Consider the following 23,455-nt stretch of genomic DNA (forward strand, 5'->3'; position numbering starts at 1 on the left):
CAGACAAACAAAGCTGCTGTTTACAATGCAAAAAAGTTAAACGATAAAATAAAAGATAGTATTCAAATCAAACCTTTGAGACACGGAAGCAAAAGGCTGATTGTTTTGTGTTTGCTCTCTCGGGATCAACAACTAAGAGACCCTTTTCATCCTCCAGACACAGGTACCGGCCTGTGGTGATGTGACGAATGCGGAAAGACTGGCCCCACTTCATATGGCTACCACTCCAGCTGTATACCAAAGACAGGTATAAGCCTCTCAAGCGCAGTGGTATCTCACATCTATAAAACAGCTATTACCTGATTCTCAGGGGCTCCAGTCTCCACAGAGATCGAGCCTGACTGCACACAGCGCCACCTTCAAAAGACGCAATCCTACAGCACATACAAAAATACTTCAAAATGTAAAGGAAAACAGGCAGGTTTTTAAAATACATTTAATTTGTCTTCTTGACAACACCTTCGTTTTTCCTCTCCTTCTTCAGGGGTTGAAATGGCTAGACATTCGTCCATGTGTCCGTGAAACAGTCTTAACACGTGACCACCCGTAAGATAACCTGAGCAAGACATACAATGTTTGTCTAAATCAGTTTTTTGTTATTTAGAGAATATTTTTTCAACAAATGCTTTCTTTTACATTGTTAGCAAGTTGTACATAAAAATAGGCTTGTACCTTCAGCGAGTTCACATCCAGAACTGATGGGGTTCATGTTCCAAAGAGTTTGCATGAAAGAGGCATCCACCATAAGATCTCCACTGGCGTAGGAAAGGTGCTAATTTCAAAAACAGGTTTTAGAAAGTTTACTATGCCTTAATGATCCTCATAAATCTATATCTAAATATCTGTATAGGAATTGTAAAGGGAATTTTACCAAGTATCTCTCAGATGACACACTGACAAGGATGAGGTCATCTCCAACCCTGACCTTCTCACCTTCTGACCTCTGCTTGGAGGCGGGATGAATGGTCCACCAACACGCCTCACCTGTGAGAGGAGATGGCTATGATGGGGTACAATCATATAACTTAAATCCATGGAATCCATGTATGAGATTGGCAGTTCATATTTCAGCCTTTCTTAAAAGCATTAATGCTTCTGAGCATGTTTATAATGTGCACAGATTATTAATCCTAATTCCAACACTTTTCAATAAGTGTGCAGTCCTAGTACAGGATGCATAGATGGGTCTAATTTTATCATTCCTAACATATTATAACATATTACATTCAAACATATTCTGACAAACCTATTGAGTCTTCTTGTAAACCAACATCAAACGCCAGCTTGTCGGTGAGTGACCGGGATGAAGTCAAACAGCTCAGATACTAGATACAAGTAATGATGGAAAATAAACAGTTATTGACCAGTGGTTTGGAGTTCTGTGTCTTTTCTTCTTAATTTCTCACCATTCCTGAGTGATGATGTCTCAGAAGGATGGCGTGTCCGTACAGTAGCGTGCGATGACCTCCGCCCTGTGACGACTAGATAGAAGCAAATGCAAACTTGAGACATGTGACGCAAGAGGCTAAAATGTAACAATCAAGGGTCCACAACAAATAACAGATTTATGGGAATATATGTATATATTTTGGAAATATATAAGTTATGTTTACAAACAACAACAATAACGACACATAAGCATAAAAAAAGAGTATTCTAATGGTTAAGGCACTTTATGCTTAGTATTTACCTTGCTGCTTTTTGTAAATACAATTATCTGACTTTATTTATTATGTTATTGAGTTCATTTTCATATTATTCTTCTGTTAACACCATGTACTTATGCCAGGTTGAGCCCACAATCCAGGGTATGAGTGAGGGTGTCCATGTCAAGTGGTAGCACTTTACCATTAGCCCTGGCCTGCATTATCACTGAGCTTGTTCTGGACAGGTGTTGGCAGCGGCATGTGTTTTCACTACAGCCTGTGTGTACGTGCTCAGTCACTGTCACGGCCTCTAAAGCCATGTTTAGCTCCCGGTGCATCGGAGAGCAGTTTATGTCCAAAGAGCAATGATCAACGGCAAACAAATACTAACAACAAATAAAGCACAGTTGAAAAAGGACAATGATGTAACACACAAACATTAGGGCATGAGAGTTGAGGCTGAATGAGAGGAACTAAGGCATCGTGTCATATTGTGTGTTTGATAGTTTCTGAGAGGACAAGCACAAGACACAAGACCTGAACAGAGAGAGTTTCCAGTGAGACACATACTACAGGTCCACATACCCATTTGTCCAAATCGACAGCCTGCTTAGCATACAAAATAGGAATGCAGGAAGATAAAGCAAATTTAAGAGGTGGAAACAGGTGGAAACAGGTGGACAGCCAAAGCAAATCTATTTCCAAAAATGCACAAAAACTTCTGTTTGTTCCACAATTGGGAAATAAATGCATTGCAGTGAAATAAATACAGAAACCGCAGAAAAGAATGGTGGAAAAAAAGCAAGAAAATTCAATACAATCACATTCAAAATATGTTAAAAACTAAATTAAGCAAATAATTTAAATGAAGGACTTACCTCGGTCATCTCCACGGTGTTGGCGAGCATCTCCACCAAAGCTCGCACGGACAGAGACTGCTCCAGGATAAAGGAGCATATGGCCAGATCCGGGGGCACGTTCTGAAGCATCAAACACAGGACTCATAAGAAGCGGACGTCCTTGATGCCTGGGAGACGATCAGGGCGTTGTCTTACCTGAGCATTGGATGTTGTTTCCAAGAAGCCGAGACGGTTGCCAAAGCCTTCGCAGGACAGACATAGCTTAATCTGCTCCTTCAAAACAGACGCCGTGCACTGAAGAACCACCTGGTCGTCCTGTAGCCAAGACAAGAACATGTTTTAAGCTGTGCACCAACTGTTTCATTTTAGTCAACTTTGTTTGTGGTCAGCTTTTCAATTATTGTTGAGCCTCTTTCTTCTTTGAGAAACGATGACGAACAAGACTCAAATCAAATACAAACATAGAATAAAATGAGAGTGAACCATAGAGAATAAAAAGGAATTTAAAACAATCAGGAAAACATAAAAAACTAGTCAAAGTACAGATCACACATCGAGAGAGGTGGTCAGAACAATGCCTTTCACAAATACACAGTGACAGCACAATAACATTTGGTAACATTTTATTAAAAATATCACAATGGCTGGTAGAGTGTTATTTGAGTGTTAAATGTAGTTTATTTACGATATGTTATTTCTATTGAGAACTATTAAGAAAATAGGTTAAACAACGAGATGCCCTCCTCTCGGGACAGGGCACTATGATGACATTAAGGTTCAGGTTCAGGTTTACTTTATTTGCACTCGTAGGTAGATTTGCAGTGTTTGACAGGTCTCCGTCAGGACAAACTGTATAATACATATCAAAAACACAGGTACACAGGCACGCACACAGGCAAACGTTAGCATATTTATTGGCTCACCAGGATATACAGTATGATAGGAAAATCTGTGTCAGTGTCACTGAAGCAACAATAATAAATACATACATACAAAAATGTTTAGAAATATGTAGAGGGTAGCACTTCAATGTTTCATAAATGACTATCCAGAGTCCAGACAGAGATGCTCACATACGTGGCTATGAATCCTCAAGTAATGTACAGTCATTTGTTGTGCCTCTGACGCTGGACCCACCCGCAGCTGGTGAAAATACGGCAATAAACACCCCCCTCCTCCCCTGAAATTCACATTCTCAGCTGTCACATCCAGTCTGTCGTTATGCAACAGATCCATCACTTAACCTGCCTCTGCCATTTCTCTGCACAGTGCCAGCACTTGGGCAGATTCCTGAGTTCTCACTTCTCTAACAATGACTCACAATGGCTTTATGATCTTATCACACTCCATCATATAAAGTATAAGTTACAAAATGCATAGACACAGTGAAACACAAAGAGAGGAATACTTAAAAAATCTAAAACCCATATTATTTCCTAGTATAAAATCCATAGTCCAGAAGAATTACTTTAATATAGTGAATTTGCGTCCTCATGGCTGGAGGAAGTGCTACTTATCTCTCTTTAACCCAGAAACATCCCCGTACTACTGAAAAGTGGGCAACACCACTCTATATGTAATTTTATATATAAGGAACACTACAAAAAGTACTGTTTCTCAAAGCGCAACACTGTAGTCAGTAGTGAGTATTTTATATGTTGTAGAGACCTAAAAAGCACAAAAATATATAGAGATGTTATCATTAATTGTATTTACAAAATCAATATAATGTGAATGTCATAACGATGAGAGGGTTCGTAGTCTCACGTTTTAAGAAAAGATCTGTCTTTAAAAGAACACTTTGTGAATCAGACCTAAAATTCTCCAGAAGGTGATACTTAAAAACTGTATCTTCAGAAAAAATTAATGTATGAGGCCCATAGTTTGTCCAAGCTCTGTGTCATACACAACTTTTCCATCATAGCAAAGGTTAACAAAAAGTCAACTATACCTTTACACCTCTCATCCAAGAGGCTTCCTCCCTCTGTGTTTCTTTTGGTGGCTGGGCATGGTCAAGCTAATGTACACAACGACTCAGGGAGTCTCAAGACTAAATGAGCAAAACAACATGTTGCAGATACTCACTCAGGCAGGCGGAACAATAGGCCAGTTAATAATGAGAGAAAACCAGGTTTAGGGTAAAGCTGGAGCTGATGGTAAATGGTCTCAACTTATATAGCAATTTTGTAGCTTCATTAGGCCCAAAGCGCTTTACAGGAAAGGAACCACTCACATACATACACCAATGTGCACAGACACTGGAGGCAAGGTGGGTGAAGTGTGTTGCCCAAGGACACAACGACAGTGTGCACCTGCGGGAGCTGGGATTTGAAACCCCGACCTTCCGATCGTGAGACGACCCGTTCTACCATCTGCACCACTGTCTCCCCTGATGGCAGGTCAAGCTCCTGTCCACTGAATATACACTTCACAGCCAGAACAAACACAGAGCTGAGGAAGCCTCTTGGATGACAGTAATGTCTTGAACAAAAAGAATAAAACAAACAAGGTAAATGTTGATTTTTTTTTCCAAAGACTGATTGAAACCAAAGTATCAATTTCATGAGATACCAACCCACCTAACCCTAAAAAATTAAGTGAGAGTCTACTTAAGATAAAACAGTGCATGCTTTTACATACACTGGAATGGATTTGTTACTCCACAAACAGTTGGCAGACAAGCCCTCAGCCTCAGTTAGCATTGGCTGTCACTTAAACGGCACTTACAAAGCCCTCTAAATCCATGTTAAATGCTTAGGCAGAGCCATATATTATAATAGCACAATTGTGTCCTTCACAAGTTGCACTGTGGCCAGACTAATTTAACCACGTGAAAAGCTGACTTAGAGACTTACTCATCCTCGTATTAATAGATTGGCGACAGCTTTCAGGATGCATACGGCGTGCACATGATACTATACTGTAAGCTATAACCACAACTGTTGATTATTTGTTAATCTCACATGGTCAAGTTGGTCTGGGCTAGATCCGAAATTAAGATTAGTGCACCTGACTTTCCTAAACCTGCCTGTTGCAATGTTTGTGTGTGTCTGGCAATGTGGGGGTGAGTGAGGTGGGACAGACAATCAAGCCAGATTGACAGACAGCAACATAAACAACAGAGCAGTGGGCACAAAGAGAGGTCAGTAATGCAGCAGAGTTTCACTGCCAAATGCAATAATAGCGGCTGTAAGCAGACACCTCTGTTTATTCTCCCGGGTCGCCTGATGAGCTGTCTGATGCTGTGAAGGGGCTATTCGGGGTTCCCCAGACAATCGGGCTCAATGCCCATCTCAAAAGGAAGCCAACATAAGCAAAATAGTGAGAGAGATTCCCAAGGTCTGGTCCTCCAAGACAATGAAAGTGCGAGTGCAAACACGATGCTCTAAGCAAAACAGGCACAAAAAATACCTGTGTTGTATTATGTATTTAAGTATGTATAAGAAGAAAAAAAAAAAACGTTTTATTGTATTTTTTTTTTTTTTAATGACACTAAATAGTTAAAAACTAAACTAAAAACTGGATAATATGACAAATAAAGGGGAAGTGTCACACATTACATAATAATTTCTCAGAGCATTTGAAAACAGATAAAACCAGTTTGCGTAAGATTTGTGTTTAAGATAGGACGGCCTGATGGCAGTGTGCTGATGCAGGCCTCCTCAGGACAGTGATGGAGATCCTGCAGACACTGGAGTGTGGGGCAGCACAGGACAGTGTGTGGGCGGAGGAGAGAGGGCCGCAGAAGAGTGCAAGAGGACAGGGGGTTCCCTAAAACAGAACACGACCTGCGTCTTTTGTGTACTTGCAGTTTTGCTCTTTTATTTATAGTTGAACACGTTGAACTAATTCTCATTACACATGCACCAATTCCAGATTCACAATCCCTGAAAACATATTCTCATATTTATGCCATGTGGGTAACTCACATGTGACAAATATGAGACATTCACTGAGATTACTAGTGATATTTTGGCAATCTGATCATCAATATTCTTCAATCATTCCTTTTGTGAATGAATGATATTTGTTCTTCTAAATTTCATTTACATCTTTTACACACTATTGCAGATGTGCAGAATATATGACTAAATTGGTGAATAATTCAATATTTGAATAGCTTGACGTGTTTGCATTAGTTCCCTTTGCCCTGGGCCTTCCCCTCACCACTTTGCTCCTATTTTAGGTGGTTGCACCTGTCAATATCACATTGCCTCCTTCTGCTGACCAGCAGATAGTTAGAAGTCTCACTTGGAGAGCGGCAGAAGCATTGCTTCAGTCTTATAAAGGGGGGGGGAAGGTACAAAAAGTACATTTTGATAGATATAGGAACAAACCAAACATGTTATATTTAAACTATTATTATTACTTTATTGCTAAAGATCTATTTTATTAAAATGTTCAGACCAGAGGCACCAAAAGTAGCACATTTGCCCTGCTCCAAGGTGGACCTAAGTTATCCTCTGAATCCATCTGAAAGATAAAACTTTCCTTACCTTCATCTATTAAAAACTGAAGCACATTGTGAAAATCTCTATAAACATTTTAAGGTAATTATGCATTATAAACAAAACAATTGTTTTGTTCCTTTTACTTACTTACTTTTTTACCTTTGCAAAAATCATAACATAATGTTCTGCATGTTTTGCAAAAGTTAAATAATGTGTACATTTTGGTGAGAATATATTGTTTAGGAATAAAGTTTAAAAGTTTAGTGTCAAAATACACCAAAAGCATGTTATCCATATGGAGGCTATAACATAATGTACAGCCAACACAGAGGTAAAAGATTTTGGCACAAAATTAGAATTTGCGAGAATATACTGTGATATGCAAACAAGCCTTAATCCCCAGCTCAGGGTGATAATGGTGCTCACTTGTCACAAGCGGAGTAGTTTATACAACAGCTGAGTAACTCAGCACCCCTCCTTACGTCTCTGTGTCTCTCTCCAGCAGCAGAGTCCCACTGAACACCTGTTCATTGTGTGAGCTGCTGTGAGTTGAGCCCAGTTGAACAGGTGCTGTTTGTGTGTCTGTCTTCTGAACACACTACTTCAAAAGATTTGGCCTTAAGCCATCGCTCACCACAGCTTCAGCTACTGTTAACATGCTTATGGACAATGAAATGTAAACATGACTCTGCAAACTAAACGCCAGGGCCAAAATCATTTGAAAGACAGGAATTATAACTTTCAGTGTATCCAAACACTCCTCAGATCGCACCCTTCGGTCCTCGGGCCAGAATCGGCACTGTCCCAGAAAACACCAGAGGAGACTTGTTCTTTAAAGCCATTGCTCCTAAACTGTGGAATGACCTTCCTCTGTTGATTCTTTTAAAAAGCAGCTAAGACATGGCTGTTAAGGTGAGCGAGTTGACAATAACTTTCAATTATATTGTTTTTGATTCACTTGTTTCACTGTGAAGCACTTTGTGATCTTATCTGTGAAAGGTGCTATATAAATAAAGTTAATACATTTTAACAGTATTTATTTTTCATAATGGATAATATTGCACTTGTTTGATTCAGTTGTTAAAACTCCTCAGTCAATGGAAGACCACTGGTCATGGCTTCTTTGGGGAAATCTGATGGTGGCTGTGTCGCTCCAATCACAGTGTCGCATTCCCATAGTGTTTAGCTCAGGGGCAAACATTGCATATGTGTACAAATTATATCTGCAACTAATGTCCATTTGATTGATTATTGATCAGTTAATCAATAAGATTGCAAAAGAATTTGTCCTAAATTTGCTAAATCTACAAGAGTTAACACATCCTTTAGTATAAAATAATAATTGCCACATCATCAAACAAATCTCCCTTTAACATCCAGCAATGTATTAGCCTGTATCTACTGTACTATATTGTAAGAGGAAGAACAGCTCAAGATCGAGTTATAATTTTATTTGTAGGATTACAAAATCTTCCAATATGTCGTTACCTTGAACTTTCAGCACATGTTGATATCAGTTACACACCTGATGAACAGTAACAATGTGACCGTAACCTACTGGCCATAAAGATGTCAGAAAAGACTGACACAACAATGAGCTCTGTTCACATGATGACACATATTTCTTCTATTAGACGCCAGCAGCAAGTAGGGCACGGACTCCTCTGGTTTCTGCCTCTAGAGTGTGTGTTCTTATAGTGGCTCGCTATAAAAAGACACTGCAGTTATAGGCTGCAACTCAAATACCCCTTCAAACAGGTCCGGGCTGATTCACATTACAGTGTAGCTGTGTGGTATAGTGAGACTGCCATACTGTATATACAAAAGCATTTATTCTCTGTGGCAGCCAAGGGGACAGTGTCTGGGTTTTGGTTTAATAGGGCAAATCCAGTTGTTTGCTTTGAGCCACCACAGTTTAATCACTCTGCAAATGTGGGCACTGCTGTTTGTGGAGTCCTGTATATTGAAGGGTTAAGTGTTCTATACTATTTTGACTACTCTTCTATTTCTGTCAATGTACATAATATACATCTGTAAATTTGTACCTGCTTTCTTTTTTATTACTGGTACTATTCTATTTGAGCTTGCTTTATAATTGTTCACTATCTTTGTATCATTAAGCAACTGTGACCAAGCCTCTTGAATCAATTACGTGTGTCTCATTCTGTTTTAAGTGCAAATACCTGTGGATTACATTACACTGCATTTTGCTCAGAGTCTACTTAACAAGCAACACAGGAGGAACTAACTGTGCCCAGCAGTGAGCCAACTGTTCAATAAAAACTATTTGTGTCCACAGTCAAAATATGAACAGATCAGTACAAAAGGGAGCATAGATGAATGTACCACATGTATAATTGTTCCCCATCTGTTAAGTTTTACTAAATAATTATCTTTCTGGGAAGTGCATTCTCAACATATCAAGATTATAATAGCAGAAAAGCACAGTGAAAATTAAAAGTTGGCAGCTTCTGATGCTGGGTGCACTTATATTGTACTAAACAACTCTTACAAACTTTACTGATGCAGGAACCTTAATTAGAAATCTGCATAAAATACAATAATATGTAAACAGGAAATCCAAAAACGTGTACTTCAAGGTTACCACAATGATCAGTGTATCCATATCGGGGTGTAGTAAAAGGTCAATATTACCAGATACATTCAATATGAATGTGATACATTATTTTGAAAATTGGGATTATTGTCTCAATATCACAGAAAGCAGAACTGGTCATATGAATATTTTTGTATCTTTTGCAAAACTGAAATGTGCATATGAGCATACACTTAAGGTTTTTCATGTTTTATCAATTGAAATCATTGTATTTTATACAAAACATTGTAGCACTGGTTTAACAAAGTCGAGCAGCTCTAAAGGCTACTGATTTATTTGATTGCAAACAGTGAATTACACTGTGACAAACTCATTCCAAATTTCTGGCATCCAATGTCGTCACAGGGACAAGTTTATAGGCTTTTCAGGGTCACGTTGACAAAAATGGTAGAAACATTTCTTGACAGTTCATGAAATTGAACCAAATGTTTTCATAATCAGATGCACAGTGTTTTTCCCACAAATGTTTGAATTCACAATATACTGAAGGAGGACAACATAGATTTCGTTGCATTTCTAGAAAATAAAAAGCTATTTCATATTGTATCGGATCATTAGGTGTCTTTCATGCTCAGTCCAATCCAGTATATAACCTCATTCATATAATTGGAATTTGAATATACAAAAGTTCACACTCTTTCATAATGACAAGATGTTCACGTGACATTGAAGATGTGTAGCAACAGTCTGGTCTGGGGTGAGGAGAGCAGACCACTTTCCCCAAGTCCCAGCCCCACTAAGCCCTTCAGAGAGAAACAGCTGACTCGCACAATGCCTCCCATCACCTGCTAATTAAATGGCTGATAACATAGACCATTTGGAGGGTGTTTTAATCCAGCGAGCTCACAGTGCTCTGAGCAATAACATTTTTAGCCCAGTCTACCCAACAGAGCTTTAACCTCTGACCAGGCCAGTGTCAAAGGTAATCCCATTGAAGCACGCCTGGAATTAATAATTCACGAGTGGAACTGCCCCCCTTTTTACACTAGTCACTTCCCACAAACAAATCATTATTCACGTATTAAATAAAAACATATAAATATGTATGAACTAGTGTGTATTTTTATATATATGACCATTGATAGTAAATTGAAAGCAAAGCAGCTCCCATTACAAACAGACTGGTGACGTAAGGGTGGCCACTTGTGCCATATCTGATTTATAATGCTCTGAGCCCTAACTTCAATATCTAAATGGAGCCAGACCAGGTGCAAGTTAGTAAGGTATGGTAGGTTTATGTCCTGTAATTTTTATTCAAGTTATGTAAAAATACAACAACAAGCAATAAGTAGTTTTTTGGTACTCACTGTATATAAGATGCCTCTATTTACTATATAATTGTTTGCACATTTCCTGTCTATTCTGCACACTATTCTGAGTGTTTTTGAGAGCTGAATGTAACAAGTGAGTTCCTCTATTGTGAGATCAATAAAGGCTTATCTTATCTTATCTTATCTTATCTTATCTTATCTTATCTCTTAAGCAAATGAATTCTTATTGCTGAGCTTTGTACCTTTCATATTTTATCCTTCTTGAGAAATGTCTACTTGAGTGTGAGGGTATGACTTGTGTCATGCAGCCTTTGGTCAGCTGTCCTGTGTATGGTCTGGGTAGTGACTTGCTCTGTCTTCTCAGCCCACTCTGACAGGCTCTACTTTCCTTAGATATAAATAGATAACGATGCTAGCAGTTGCACCAGCCCCTGTCTATCTCCACCCGAACACACACGTTCAAAAAGTTGGACTGTGTTACAAAAAAAAGAGTACAAATCCAATATGTGACAATAACTTGTAACAATCCACATAAACAACAAGGCCCATGGTTCTGTGATTTAATGAACGAGTTACTACATTTGAAGATAGCAGCTTATAAGCAGGTCATGGCACATTGAGGACAGAATATTAATAATTAATTATTTACAGAATCAAGACTTGGCTCCAAATCCAAATCCACAGCATTTGACTAAACGCAACTCATAAAGTTGGATCAAGTTTTATGTGTTATGTGAAGTATAAACTTTGACATAGCCATAACAATAAACGTCATCTTCACAAAGAGTGTGTTAGCATTCCCAATAAGGAAAGTAAGTCAGACTCACCGTTCGCAGGAACTGTATCTCTTCTTCTCCCTCTCCCCCTTCTGCCATCCTTCACCGAGGGTTATTTGTAGTTCCTCGGGAGAAAAGAAAAATCCCTCTTTATTCTCGTCAGTATTTGGGCTGTTTTAATATCTCCTCTGTTATATCCTGTGGGTCTGTAGGTCCCCAGGGTGACACCTCTCAACTCCTTGTTGCGGTACCTGTGCCAGTATCTTGGGCTCAGTTCATGTGTGTGGGGGTGTGCTGGACAGGTCTGGCTCGAGGCATGTTGAGCCAGAGAGTGACTGCTCTCTCTCCTCACGCCTTGCACCCCCCAACACAGGAGGGAGGGGGCAGCACCTCATTAGACACCGCGCTTCCAATCCCACCCGGGAGCTGTACTTTTGCAAATGGGCCAATCATTCAAAGAAGTTTTAACCCCACCAATGCACCAGTCTTATTTGTGTAATGTGTGACACTATAAAGACAGACTTAATACACTGAATGAAAAGGTGTAGCAACAGATGGCCAGTTTTGAGTCAGAACAAGTATAGATAAAAAACATTATTCAAATCCTTAAATGTTAAGCTATAAACAACTGACCAACCAGAAAATGTTGTAAAATGTAATTTCTGTTTGTGCTACTTCCTACACATCAGAGGCTATGTTGGTGAAAAAGCCTATAGAAAAGTTCGAGAACTGTTACTCACAGTGGGTAGTGAACAAAAACCATATTTGAATGGACTCTTTGATGTCAAGCTTCTATAGTCATGCACAACATAATAAGATTTTGTTATGGGTGGCACAGTAGACACAGTGTCACAGCAAATGCCGGGTTTGATTATCAAACCAGATGGGGCCTTTCTGTGTGGAGATTCTCTGTGTATTCTCTCTGTGTTTGCATAAGATTCCTCCAGGTTCTCCATTTTCCCTTACCACGAAAATGCATGTGCAATGGGGTTCCCTCTGCAGCTAGAAAGTCCAATCTTAATGGGACTATCCTGGTTAAATAAATGTCAAATAATTATGAAATGTTCTAAAATAGCAATAAATATGCCACACTGCGAATATTTCAACAAAAATAAATGAGACAGCCTGCTTTCAGTCAAAAACTACTACAGGTCTATTCAAAATAATAATAATATCAGCCTTAAGAGTTAAATGGCCCGCAAGAGGAAGCTAGACAGATTGCGCAGATGATATTTTGTCAAGACTAATGTCCACAAATGTTGCACACAGACCAGAGCCGAGCACGAGCGCATCACTCACCTGCTTACTCCCCATCTGGCATCCTTCAGCAGGCTATCCTCAGCACCGCCAGCCACGGGCCACAGCTCAGCTCCTTTCGCCCCCAGACCGTTCTGCAGACAGGGCTGACAATTCAACAACCTGCCACAGACCGTCCCACAATAGCGTGAACAGTGACCACCCGGCCTCAGATGATCGGGGAGACCCGCTGACGGCTGTGTTACCTGTTTTGCCGACTCACGAGCCCGCCTTCTCTGTGCGTGCGTGGGCCTCGTAATTATTATGTCTGTGGCGTGGACCGGGAGCTGCTGCTGGTGACACTTTTGCTGCAAAGACTCAAGATGGCGACATTGCACAAAGTTACGAACCTATGCAGACAGTGAGAGCATGGCGCAGTCAATGCGAGTGTGCAGCCTTATGCTTGAGGGACGATGGAGAAAGGAAAGCACTCGTGGTAAATAGTTTCTTTCACTAACACCATTCTACCAACCCAAAAATGTTTAGAATAAAGCCTCTTCACAACAGGTGAGAGTGCATTTTCTCTTGGGGTCTCGAATAAGTGGTCTGGAAGTAATGTTATTTATTTAGGTCTATATATAATCATACATAAACCCTTAAGGCATACATTAACTGATATTTCTATCGGATTACAGCGTAATGATTCAGATCAATAAGACCCTTCTAAGACACACAGTATATTTTCCCCTTAAAGATGCTCCCATGTGTTTTCTTTTGATCAAATAAATGATTTAATAAACTGTAGAAAAAATACACACTCATGTTGTTCAGTGTTTTGTTTTGTTTATGGTTCATTCCTGAGTCACAGATGGAAAAGGACTTATATTATCCTTTTATATTATTTGTAGTTAATCCTAGAAATTAGTTTAGGTTTTCTGGACTTGGGCACTGGTAACCCACCACTTTCCCCTCCTATGAATGCCATATCACACTTTCCCTGCCAGACAGTCAGCTTCCTGCAGAATAGAGGGCACCTCTGCAGCCTTTGGGACATTAATGTGCCCTGTTTGGAGGGCTCTTCCTCCTGGTGTCTTGTAACAAGGATGCCTTTGAGGCCCCTGTCCAGCTGCACCACTGCATTCACCAACACTAACACTACCTCCAGTGTAACCACTTTTTTGAGAAATGACACCAGTTAGGTAAGAATGTAATCAGATGAGACAACAGATCCTAAACATTAACTCAATATGTGCAATGTCAAATAGTTAATAGATAGCATTCATTTTAATGGCCTAAAATAAATACTCTTTCTCTAAATAAACTTTTCCTGTTTAACTAGAAAAATGTCATGCTATCACTTCCTGGAGTATGCTGATGGTGCTCAGATGATTGCTCATCATTATCTCGCTCTCGTACATGACTACTTCCTCTGCTGGCACTGCATATGTTCACTAATATGCATCTATGTGTTTCTCTCTTTCTGCTTGCTCTCCCCCCTCCCCCCTGTGATCACACAAACACACTCACAGAAACTGATGTGAGTTCCCCTATCTGTCAGAGCCAGTTCCTCCATTTAGTAAGATGCTGACTTGTTTTTGCTGAGGGACAAGCAAGCAACTTTATGCTCGTACTTTACTTTGACACCACAGTTTTTGTCTTCCAATGTGCATGCTTCATTGCAGGCTGGGCACCTCGGAGTTTTGTTGCTGATTTAACTTTTGAAACACCGGTACTATTAAGCTGTATTTTGAAGTGGAGTGTGACTGTGCCCTTACTCTGTCCTGGGCACATAAACAGGAGAGGAGAGTAGACGAGTCCAACATGGAGCTGTAGGGGCACGCTGAAATGCCCCTGTGGGTCAGCATCAGCACACGAGGAGGACTATTCAGGAGAGGAGCACGGCAATGAACAAGCCCAAGAGGTATTTTCACACATGGGAGAGTCGATGCTTGAAGTTTGGCAGCAAGTGTATAAGGCGATGCGAATGTCACCAAAGCGAGCTTTGAATGCAGCAGAGATGTGTGAATCTTGAGGTCATGCTGTGTGGTTTCGGTGAGAGCAATGACTAGTTCTAGGGAAACACAAACATTTACATCTATTTCCACTTGTTTTGTGCAGTGTGTCTGTGTTGGTGGGGAATTAATGCTGCTGTGTTGAATGTCAACAGTGGGGGCATTGTGTTTGACCTACCTGTCAGATAAGGGCATTGCTTAGCATATTAGTTTGTAATAGTTGAAAAAGCTGGTTAATGCAGAACTGCAGATTGAGCACAAGTCTGTGTTTTAATGTGGTATTCTCTGCTGGTGCAGTTGTGACCACAGCTCGTCTCTTATCTGATTATCTGGAAAGAGAAGTTTATGTTCAACACTAATCTCAAAAAGTGTAAGACTTTTAGGTGGACTCACTGCGACATAAACATTTTTCTAGAAGTAGAAGTAGAACTTGTGACCATGGAATAAAAAGCAAACATATTTTATTATTATTATGATAAAATAAACTTGCACATGTTAATTATTGGCCACTAACACTTCTAATAGACTTTGCACTGTTAGTTGAGGGTAATCTAAGACTCTTAATTCCACAAGCATTTTGTCATGTAACTCAATGTTTACTGAGCGGTTCTCTGCTGTGGATGCATCCCCTCGGTATGTGGGGGAAAGAGATGCAGGTTGTGAGAGAGTGGGGGCTGGAAGAGAAAAAGAGCATCACACAAACAAGGCCTTCAATGGACTTGGGCTTCAATTAATCAATTAAGCAAAGAAAGAGAGGAATTTGCATATTCCCCCTCACCAGTGTGAGAATCAGGAGGGAGGACCAGTGCTGCCGCCAGGAGTGCTGACATGATGGGAATGGGAGAGAGAAAGAGGGGGGTCTTCCCACAGAACAAGTGCAACTGTTTTCTGAATCCTCTGAATGGAACAAGGATGAAAAAACGCAAAACGCAAATTAAAGAAGGCCGATCCCAATCCTCAACATTTTTACACCAAATACCAAGACTGATAATACTTTTTACTTACTTACTTTTTAAAGTAATTGAATAATATTAATGAATAATAATATTACATTTCATTTAAGACCATTTCCAAGATATTTAAGGTCACCATACAGTAAAACAGCAATTACAATTGGTAAAACATATAATAAAATAAATAGCATGACACAATTGTAGTAAGAGACCTTCACAACTAGGACCAAGCCTGTTAAATGTAGTTAGTTTGTTTATGTAAATGTTGAACAGTATTTATGTTTGCTTTTTAACAGTGCGCTCTCTATCTGCAGCAGGAAGAGATGAGATAATACTAAACTGGAGAGTGTTACCTGATGGGGAAATTCCCTTTAAACGTCATGTCATCAATGACATTTCTCCATCTGTCCTTAAACTATGTGTCAGTCTCTCCATTTAGATACGTTTGTTGAGTAAGAGTTTTTTGACACTGACAGACTCTTTCCCTTTATTTATTTTTTGTCTTTTCTTCTTTTTTCTTTTTTAGAGATGTGGCCACCAATAATCTTTGATAAAAATATCATTTATGTTATATACTTTTGGCAATCTACTGATTGTGGTGGATGGCTGCAGACGTACAGATGCACCGTACATAGAGAGTGCATTTAAAAGTTATATAGATATTATTGTTTTTTATTTATTGTGCATACCGATTTAATAACATTGTACTATTGGCAATGTTGTGGATTTAAACCCGTACATATCCGCAGAAATACTAAAACCTATTTTGGCAATACCTATAATACCTATAACAATGACAGTGGGATATGTCTGAAGAAGAGAAAGAAACAAAACGTAGACTTTTCAGAAGTCAGTTTGCCTTAATTTTGAAACAGACAGAGTTAGTACATACAGTACAAAGCTGTTTTGACATGGTCACCTGGCGTGCCGAGCAGCAGATAATGTTTGATTATGTTGTCCAGCATACTAATATAGTGAATCCAGGTATGACTGTATGAGAAAGTGCACTGTAGCTGCAGAAAGGAACAGTACATGACAGTGTAGTACATCAATGTCTCTCCCGCCTTTATTAGAGCACGTGTTTTTCAAGTTAAGTATGTACTGTGTCTATGCTATATTTAGCTATATGTTGTTTGTAATTGTATATGGTAATTGTATTGAATGAAAGTGAGAGCCGGCTGGGGAAATGATCCACACACACAAAGTCAGGCCTAGATAAGGGGATGTAGGTCTGGCCATTCAGGGAACTTGTCACCAGTTCTCTGAAGTCACATAGAGTTTCCTGGTAATGTCATCATATTAGCAGCTACATGAAGAACACTTTCTTCACTACATGGCATAGTACACTTTTGTAACAAGCTTGCCAATGAAATACAAAAGGGGACATTTATATTTTCAACGGCTGCTTAGTTAAGTTTAGTTTAAGAGTTTGTATTGTGAAATAAGACATTGCTAAACTGTCTCTGTGGTGTCAAGAGGAAGTTTTAATATCATCATTTAGAAATCTTATTTGTAACTGTTCACTCGTTTGTACGCATTTACATATTTAGACTTCTCTAGAATCTCTACCAGTCTAGCTGCACTGTTTATTAATCACCACCAATATTGTTCACACTTGTTTTGACTGTGCAATACTTCAGAGAACTGTGTGGGAAGTGTTTTTTTAGATATTGACGTACAGTATCTTACCACATGGTATTCCAGTCCTACACCTTTGTTGCATCTGTTTCTTTTAGGAAGCCCAGCTCTGCTGAGCTGAAGGGCAGAAAGCTGGTCCAGAGGAGGAGAAACACATGTCCCAGTCCTCAGGACATCAGCCGGGCCCTTCAGAGCCCGAGCCCTGCTCCCAGCATCAGCGCAGCCAGCCTGGACGAGCTCATACAGCGCTGCCTCAACTACTTCGGTGAGTCTCTGCCTTTGTGGAGCTTTGTCCACAAAGTTTTCATGCCGTAATTGCCTTTTTGCCTGCAGGTTACGTAACTGGATGATGTAGAGCAGAGGATTGAGTGATAGAAAGTGAGCAGACAGACAGAGCAACAAACTAACAAGCTAGTGTTCTACTGGTCAGCAAAGGGCTTACAGCTCCTCATAATGATCTTCACTATATTTATCTTTCCTCTCTTTTCCACGTAACCTTGTTTTCATTTTGCTGTAGCTATTTTAAGGAGAAAAAATACCCAGTACTGTAGCCGTTGTATGTCAGTACAAAAATCACTTTGCATGTTGTATGCAAATCGATATGCAGACAGATTAAAGTAGATATCCATTGAACTATGCCATGTATATTAACATGTAATACATTACACAAGCCTCAGTACAGTGTACAGTAGACCTATTTCCTAAAATAGCTTGCCTTTCACTCTGCACCATGTTATACAACTATGCAATTAAGGTATGAGTGTTTTACATTTTTGCTTTAACTTTATTATGTACTGAGCAGACATGACCAAAATCTGAGGTATTTTGAGTCTCAACATAGTTTTGATGCAGTATTATCACGTTGTCCGCTCATGTATATTTGCACGGTTTTCTGACTTTGCAGATTCAGAGGGGAAGTTGTCTAGCCCCAGAGGGTCCCAGCTTGTCCAGATGGTCCTGATGATGCACGTGTGGGTAGTACCCTCTAAAACGTTTGCCCAGAAACTTCTATCTTTATATCCTTCACCACTGCATGAGTTCGAATCTCAGTCCTCTGCTTGGAATCACATGTCCACACAATCAGCTCTGGAAACAGCTAGCGCTTTGTTCTACACTTGTTAGAAAAGCAGATTTAAAGAACATACTCCTGCTGTGTTGCACTGGACCCTTGACTCTTGCTCCCACATATAAGGACTGTCCGAGTGAGAAAAGAGGGCTGAGGAGGTCACAGATCTGCCATCTTGTGAGGTGAGTACGGACACACACACAAGTGTGTGACAGAACTGGTTTTGCTACTCTTTTTGCGAATAGTAAACATATTTAGTGTAATGCTTCATGGCAAGGCGGTGGATCAGCCAGTTCCCAGCAGTGTTTGAGACAGACCCCCTCCTGGAGCAGACCATGGGGGACCTGTGGGCTCTAGTGTGCGCAGATGGGGAAGAGACACGCTCGCAGCTTATCGAAACCTCCTCCCTGTGAGTATTTAGAACTCCATAGTGATAATAAATCAATGTCTGCTTTGTTCTTTATTTATGCTTTTGATCCCTAGGAATTCTCCTGTGAACATCTCCCAAGCACCTTCCCCCTCAGTAAAGAAGCGGAAAGTGTCTTTGATATTTGACCACATGGAGTCTGATGAAATGGCTGAACACCTTAGCTATCTGGAGTTTAAGAACTTCTGTAACGTTTCAGTACGTCATAAATTCCTCTGAGCCTTTCATAATGAACATTTCCCATACACTAAAGCTGTCTGTATCCTGAGTTATAAATACTTGTGATTTTTCAGTTTTTAGACTACCGCAGCTACGTGGTGCGGGGTTCGGTGCGGGACAATCCTGCTCTGGAGCGCTCTGTCATGATGTGCAACGGTGTTTCTCAGTGGGTCCAGCTCATGATCCTGAGCCGGCTCACCGCGCAGCAGCGAGCGCAGGTCTTCACCAAGTTCATTCATGTGGCGCAGGTAACAACCATCCCTCAAACTGATTAAGAAGCCCACTGGGATTTTCCTGAGCCAGCCAAGAACTGCCTTGTTTCAACCTTTTGCTTTGGTAGAAACTACGCGCTCTTCAAAACTTCAACACTCTAATGGCTGTAACTGGAGGTCTGTGTCACAGCTCAATATCCCGGCTGAAAGACACCTATAACCTGCTGCCTCCTGATGTCACCAAGGTATTTTAAACATGTCATCTCAAGCATTTAGAAACCGACTTGAATTAATTAGCATGTGTTTTCATTGTTCTCTTTGTTCTAATTAAGCTTTAATGTGCGAGCCTGTTGCCAAAGTAGTTTTTTTGTGTGTTTGTAGGCCCTGAATGAGATGACTGAATTACTTTCTTCGCGCAGCAACTACAGTAACTACCGCCGGGTTTATAACGAGTGCAGTGGTTTCAAAGTGCCCATCTTAGGTGTTCACCTCAAGGATCTGATTTCTCTAAACGAGGCCTTGCCAGACTACATAGACAATGACAAGATCAACCTGGGCAAGCTCCAGCACTTGTTCAGCAACATCAGTGACCTGCTGTCGATCCACAGCAGCACACCACCTTTTGAGACCAACAAAGACCTACTGCACCTGCTGACAGTGAGTGGCCACGGCTAAATTATTGTCGAAATATTATGGTGTCATTCACGTGTTACAAAGATATAGTTCTATCTGTTGCCTGTGTTGATTTACTTTATCCCAATCACCAATTTTTTATTTGCCTTTCACCTGGAAAGTCATTAAACGAAGGGTACATGGACCTAGTAGTTAAAGGTGCATTATGGAGCTTTCAATGTGGAAAAGAAACTTGATATTAATACGTATTTCATCTTGTAGTGACCCAGTACTGGCTGTATGGGTGGTTAGCATGGTGCCTTTACTTTCCATCACAGTGGCCTCTACTGCGGTCCAGGATCAATTGTTTTTTTAGGTTTTCTGGTATGTTTTCTGTATAGAACGTATGGAGATGGTTCCATCCAACCCTGAAAACAATTGATCCTGGAGTGTTGTAGAGGCAACCGCGATGGAAAGGAAAGACGCCAAGCTAACCACCCTTACAGCTGCTGGGTCACTAAAAGGTCAAATACTCACTAATATCAACGTGTATCCCCCCCCACATAGAAAGTTCCATAATGCACCTTTAATATGAATGCAGGTGTTGTCAATATTATCGTATTATAGCAATCACGTTACATACCAAATGTATAAATTGATCACAAAAATGAACACAATTTATAGTGTGTGAGAAGTGGATTAATCGTTTTAAATAGTGCTTGTTTTGGCAGCCCTCATCGCAATGTCCTGATTGTGTTCTCCGACGCCTTCACATAACATGACCTATAAGGGCACCTTTTAGGTTATAGGCTATGGAGGACAATTGTACATACATTTTAATTCTTTCATTTATAGTATTATCTGCTTCAGCTATCTCTAGACTTGTACTACACAGAAGATGAGATTTATGAACTTTCCTACACCAAGGAGCCCAAGAATCCCAAGATCCAGGTCAGTAGAGCAGGACCTGACACTTTTTTGCTGATGACTGATTTTTACAATTACAAAACAAGGGGCATTTTTGTACTTTCTGCGGGTGCAACAGCAGAACACAGGCCAAGCCCTTGGTACTGAATTACATCAGTCTTTACCACATCAAAGCCCCGTACGTTAGTGAGCCAGTGTCATGTGGTGGGTGTGCTCTACTTGTTTCTCTCTTCGCACCGTCTATTAGGTCTACTGTTCTGTGCTTGGTCCGCAGCCTGTTGCACCTGTTAAACCGCCTGTAGTGGCTGAGTGGGGCTCAGGGGTGACTCCCAGACTCGATCCTGACACCATATCCAAACACGTCAAGCAAATGGTGGACGTAAGTATAATAAAACTGCGGTTTCACTTCCTTATTTGTAAGCAAGTCAAAGCAGCGCCACCAAACCTGTATCTAGAGACATTTTTTGATCGTGATTATGGTGCCCCCTACAGTCCATAATGAAGAACTACGACCAAAACCAAGATGGCTACATATCACTGGAGGACTTTGAGAAAATAGCAGCCAACTTCCCCTTCTCTTTCCGCACACAAGAAACTGACAGGTTGAAAAAATAATTCTTGGACTCCACACAATGCAACTCATGCTTGAAATGTTGAAAGGCCCATTCAGACTCTGTCGTGTTTCTCTCTGTTTAATTTCATGCAAACAAGATTGGGAGAAATAAGTCGTGATGAAATAACCTCTTACTTCATGAGGGGGATGTCCATATGTGCAAAGCTTGGATATGACTTCAATGACGCCCATAATTTCCATGAAACAACCTACAAAAGGCCAACATTTTGTGACCATTGTGGAAGATTTGTGAGTTTAGCCTTCACCACGCTTATAATAAAATCTGGATCTGTTGATTGAGTTATCTTTTGTTCTTTTCTAGTTGTGGGGTGTGATTAAACAAGGTTTTCATTGCAAAGGTAAGACCTTTAGATACACATTTCCCCTAGAATCGTCCAATTTGTGGGTTTTTCATTCAAAAATGTTAATGTATCAGAGTTTATCAACAGTTTAGTTGATCTGCTGACACGGTTGCAATGGCCAGCAAGGTGCTGCTATTATGTGGCATTGACTGTAAAATTTGCTGAAACTGCATGGTGAAAATGCTAATGTTTACAACGTTTTCTACATTTTGGATTGCCAGATCATATGACCAAAACCAGTTTGCTAAAAGAACCTTAATGCTTAATGCTGTGTTCTATCTATTCATTACCAATTCCTAGCACTTGTCCCCAATCAAGTCCAAGTCCATGGTAGTCCAGGCCTCCATTAGTTCTGAGCTTTGAAGTGAAGTGAAGAAGGTTCTAGTGAGATTTAGTCTGTAAAGTGGTATTTGTGTCCTCGAAAAGCAGTTTAAGGCAACTCAGGTTGATTTTTCTTTCATTTCAATATTCTAACAACGCTCCTGTTTGTCCCTAGACTGTGGAATCAATTGTCACAAACATTGCAGAGAAGTTGTGGGAAGTGAGTGCCAAAAGAAACACAAACACACAGCCGGGTCCTGCCCATGTACCCCTGGTCCTGACTCCAAAACCAAGGGCAACAGTTGGAGTACGCCTCTCTCCACATATGACACATGTGTCATTAATTTATTTTTTTAATTGCATTGTCGGTCTACAGGTTCAGAAGAGGACAACTTTGTGTTTGACACTGAAGCCCACAAGGCAGTTTGCAAAAATATTAACAAGGAATTGATGCTACTGGACCGCTCCACTCAAACAGACCCCGGAATTTGGACACCGGACAAAAAGGAAAAGAGTGGCCTTCATCCACACTCCCTCCTACATGGTTCTCCAGACAGAAAGGTGCTTGAGACTTTCACAGCGAGGCAAAAGAACAAGTGGCATTGTCTTATGTCTGATATTTTTGTTTCTCAGGTTCATACGCTGCCACAAAGAAATCGTGGAGGTTCTGTGCCAGTTTCCTTTTTGCAAGAAAAAGTGGAAGAATTGCATCTTTATAAAGACAAAAGCCGAGAGCCAGACTAAACTAAGCTTAATTTTCAAATATGGGACTGCATTTTTACGAATATCAGCAAATCTGATTCTAGTGTTGAACTGTTTTTCAATGGATTTGTGCATGTGTCAGTCCTGGTTTACTGTTCCGTCTTAGAATATATGTATTTTAATTTATGAACTTCTCGTTCATTTCATGTATTTATCATTGGTGCTACCACAATTTTCAGCTCTAGCATTTGCAGGAAATAGTCTCAGCTCAAGTGCTATTTAAAGGTGTACACAATATATTCAGCCTATGAAACAAGGGTGCTGTGCAGTTAAAACTGTTAAATGTTTTAAGAAATATCTCAAGTCATAATGGATCACATTTGTTCAGATGCACTAAACACAATTGAATATCGGTTATCTACAAACCTTAACCCAGGCTATATTGTATAACCCACTTCTGCAGCAAATGAAACCATTAGCTTGGTTGTGTTCATCGTTTTAATTTTTGAGTGAAACCATATTCAAAAGAGTGAC

At 40.2% G+C, this 23,455-nt stretch overlaps 2 protein-coding genes across 10 annotated transcripts in view; one reads left to right on the top strand and one right to left on the bottom strand.

Annotated features, from left to right (window-relative positions):
* ryr1b (ryanodine receptor 1b (skeletal)) overlaps positions 1-13,112 on the bottom strand; it is a 46,985-nt gene extending 33,873 nt beyond the window's left edge. For 4 of the 9 annotated variants that reach the window (XM_079554097.1, XM_079554096.1, XM_079554098.1 and 1 more), the window contains exons 1-12: positions 12,921-13,112; positions 11,673-11,746; positions 2,702-2,821; positions 2,525-2,626; positions 2,232-2,252; positions 1,407-1,481; positions 1,247-1,325; positions 872-984; positions 673-772; positions 460-556; positions 300-374; positions 74-230 (exon numbers count right to left, since the gene is read on the bottom strand). In XM_079554097.1, the coding sequence (XP_079410223.1) occupies positions 74-230; positions 300-374; positions 460-556; positions 673-772; positions 872-984; positions 1,247-1,325; positions 1,407-1,481; positions 2,232-2,252; positions 2,525-2,626; positions 2,702-2,821; positions 11,673-11,720 (987 nt within the window). In that variant the 5' untranslated portion in view covers positions 11,721-11,746; positions 12,921-13,112. Of the gene's footprint in view, positions 1-73; positions 231-299; positions 375-459; positions 557-672; positions 773-871; positions 985-1,246; positions 1,326-1,406; positions 1,482-2,231; positions 2,256-2,524; positions 2,627-2,701; positions 2,822-11,672; positions 11,747-12,920 lie in introns of all 9 variants that reach the window. The other 5 variants (XM_079554099.1, XM_079554095.1, XM_079554094.1 and 2 more) reach the window with 2 other exon arrangements.
* A 1,297-nt stretch (positions 13,113-14,409) lies between these two features.
* On the top strand, positions 14,410-23,282 carry rasgrp4 (RAS guanyl releasing protein 4). Its single transcript, XM_079565981.1, has 17 exons — positions 14,410-14,778; positions 17,559-17,725; positions 18,365-18,483; positions 18,653-18,708; positions 18,804-18,935; positions 19,010-19,151; positions 19,247-19,420; positions 19,513-19,629; positions 19,766-20,041; positions 20,867-20,947; positions 21,171-21,302; positions 21,416-21,525; positions 21,635-21,785; positions 21,859-21,895; positions 22,395-22,526; positions 22,596-22,780; positions 22,853-23,282. Exons 1-17 carry the CDS (start codon positions 14,762-14,764, stop codon positions 22,961-22,963), a joined length of 2,139 nt encoding a protein of 712 aa, XP_079422107.1. The 5' UTR covers positions 14,410-14,761; the 3' UTR covers positions 22,964-23,282.
* The last annotated feature ends 173 nt before the right edge of the window (positions 23,283-23,455 follow it).

The sequence above is a fragment of the Gobius niger genome (genome assembly GCF_951799975.1).
Source record: "Gobius niger genome assembly, chromosome: 1".
Lineage (NCBI taxonomy): Eukaryota > Metazoa > Chordata > Actinopteri > Gobiiformes > Gobiidae > Gobius > Gobius niger.

What these genes read in the sequence shown, in the direction of transcription:
- rasgrp4 (XM_079565981.1), top strand. An exon ending in ACGTCAAGCAAATGGTGGAC is followed by an intron (nt 21,303 to 21,415) that starts GTAAGTATAATA and finishes TGCCCCCTACAG; the next exon opens with TCCATAATGAAGAACTACGA. An exon ending in ACAAGGTTTTCATTGCAAAG is followed by an intron (nt 21,896 to 22,394) that starts GTAAGACCTTTA and finishes GTTTGTCCCTAG; the next exon opens with ACTGTGGAATCAATTGTCAC.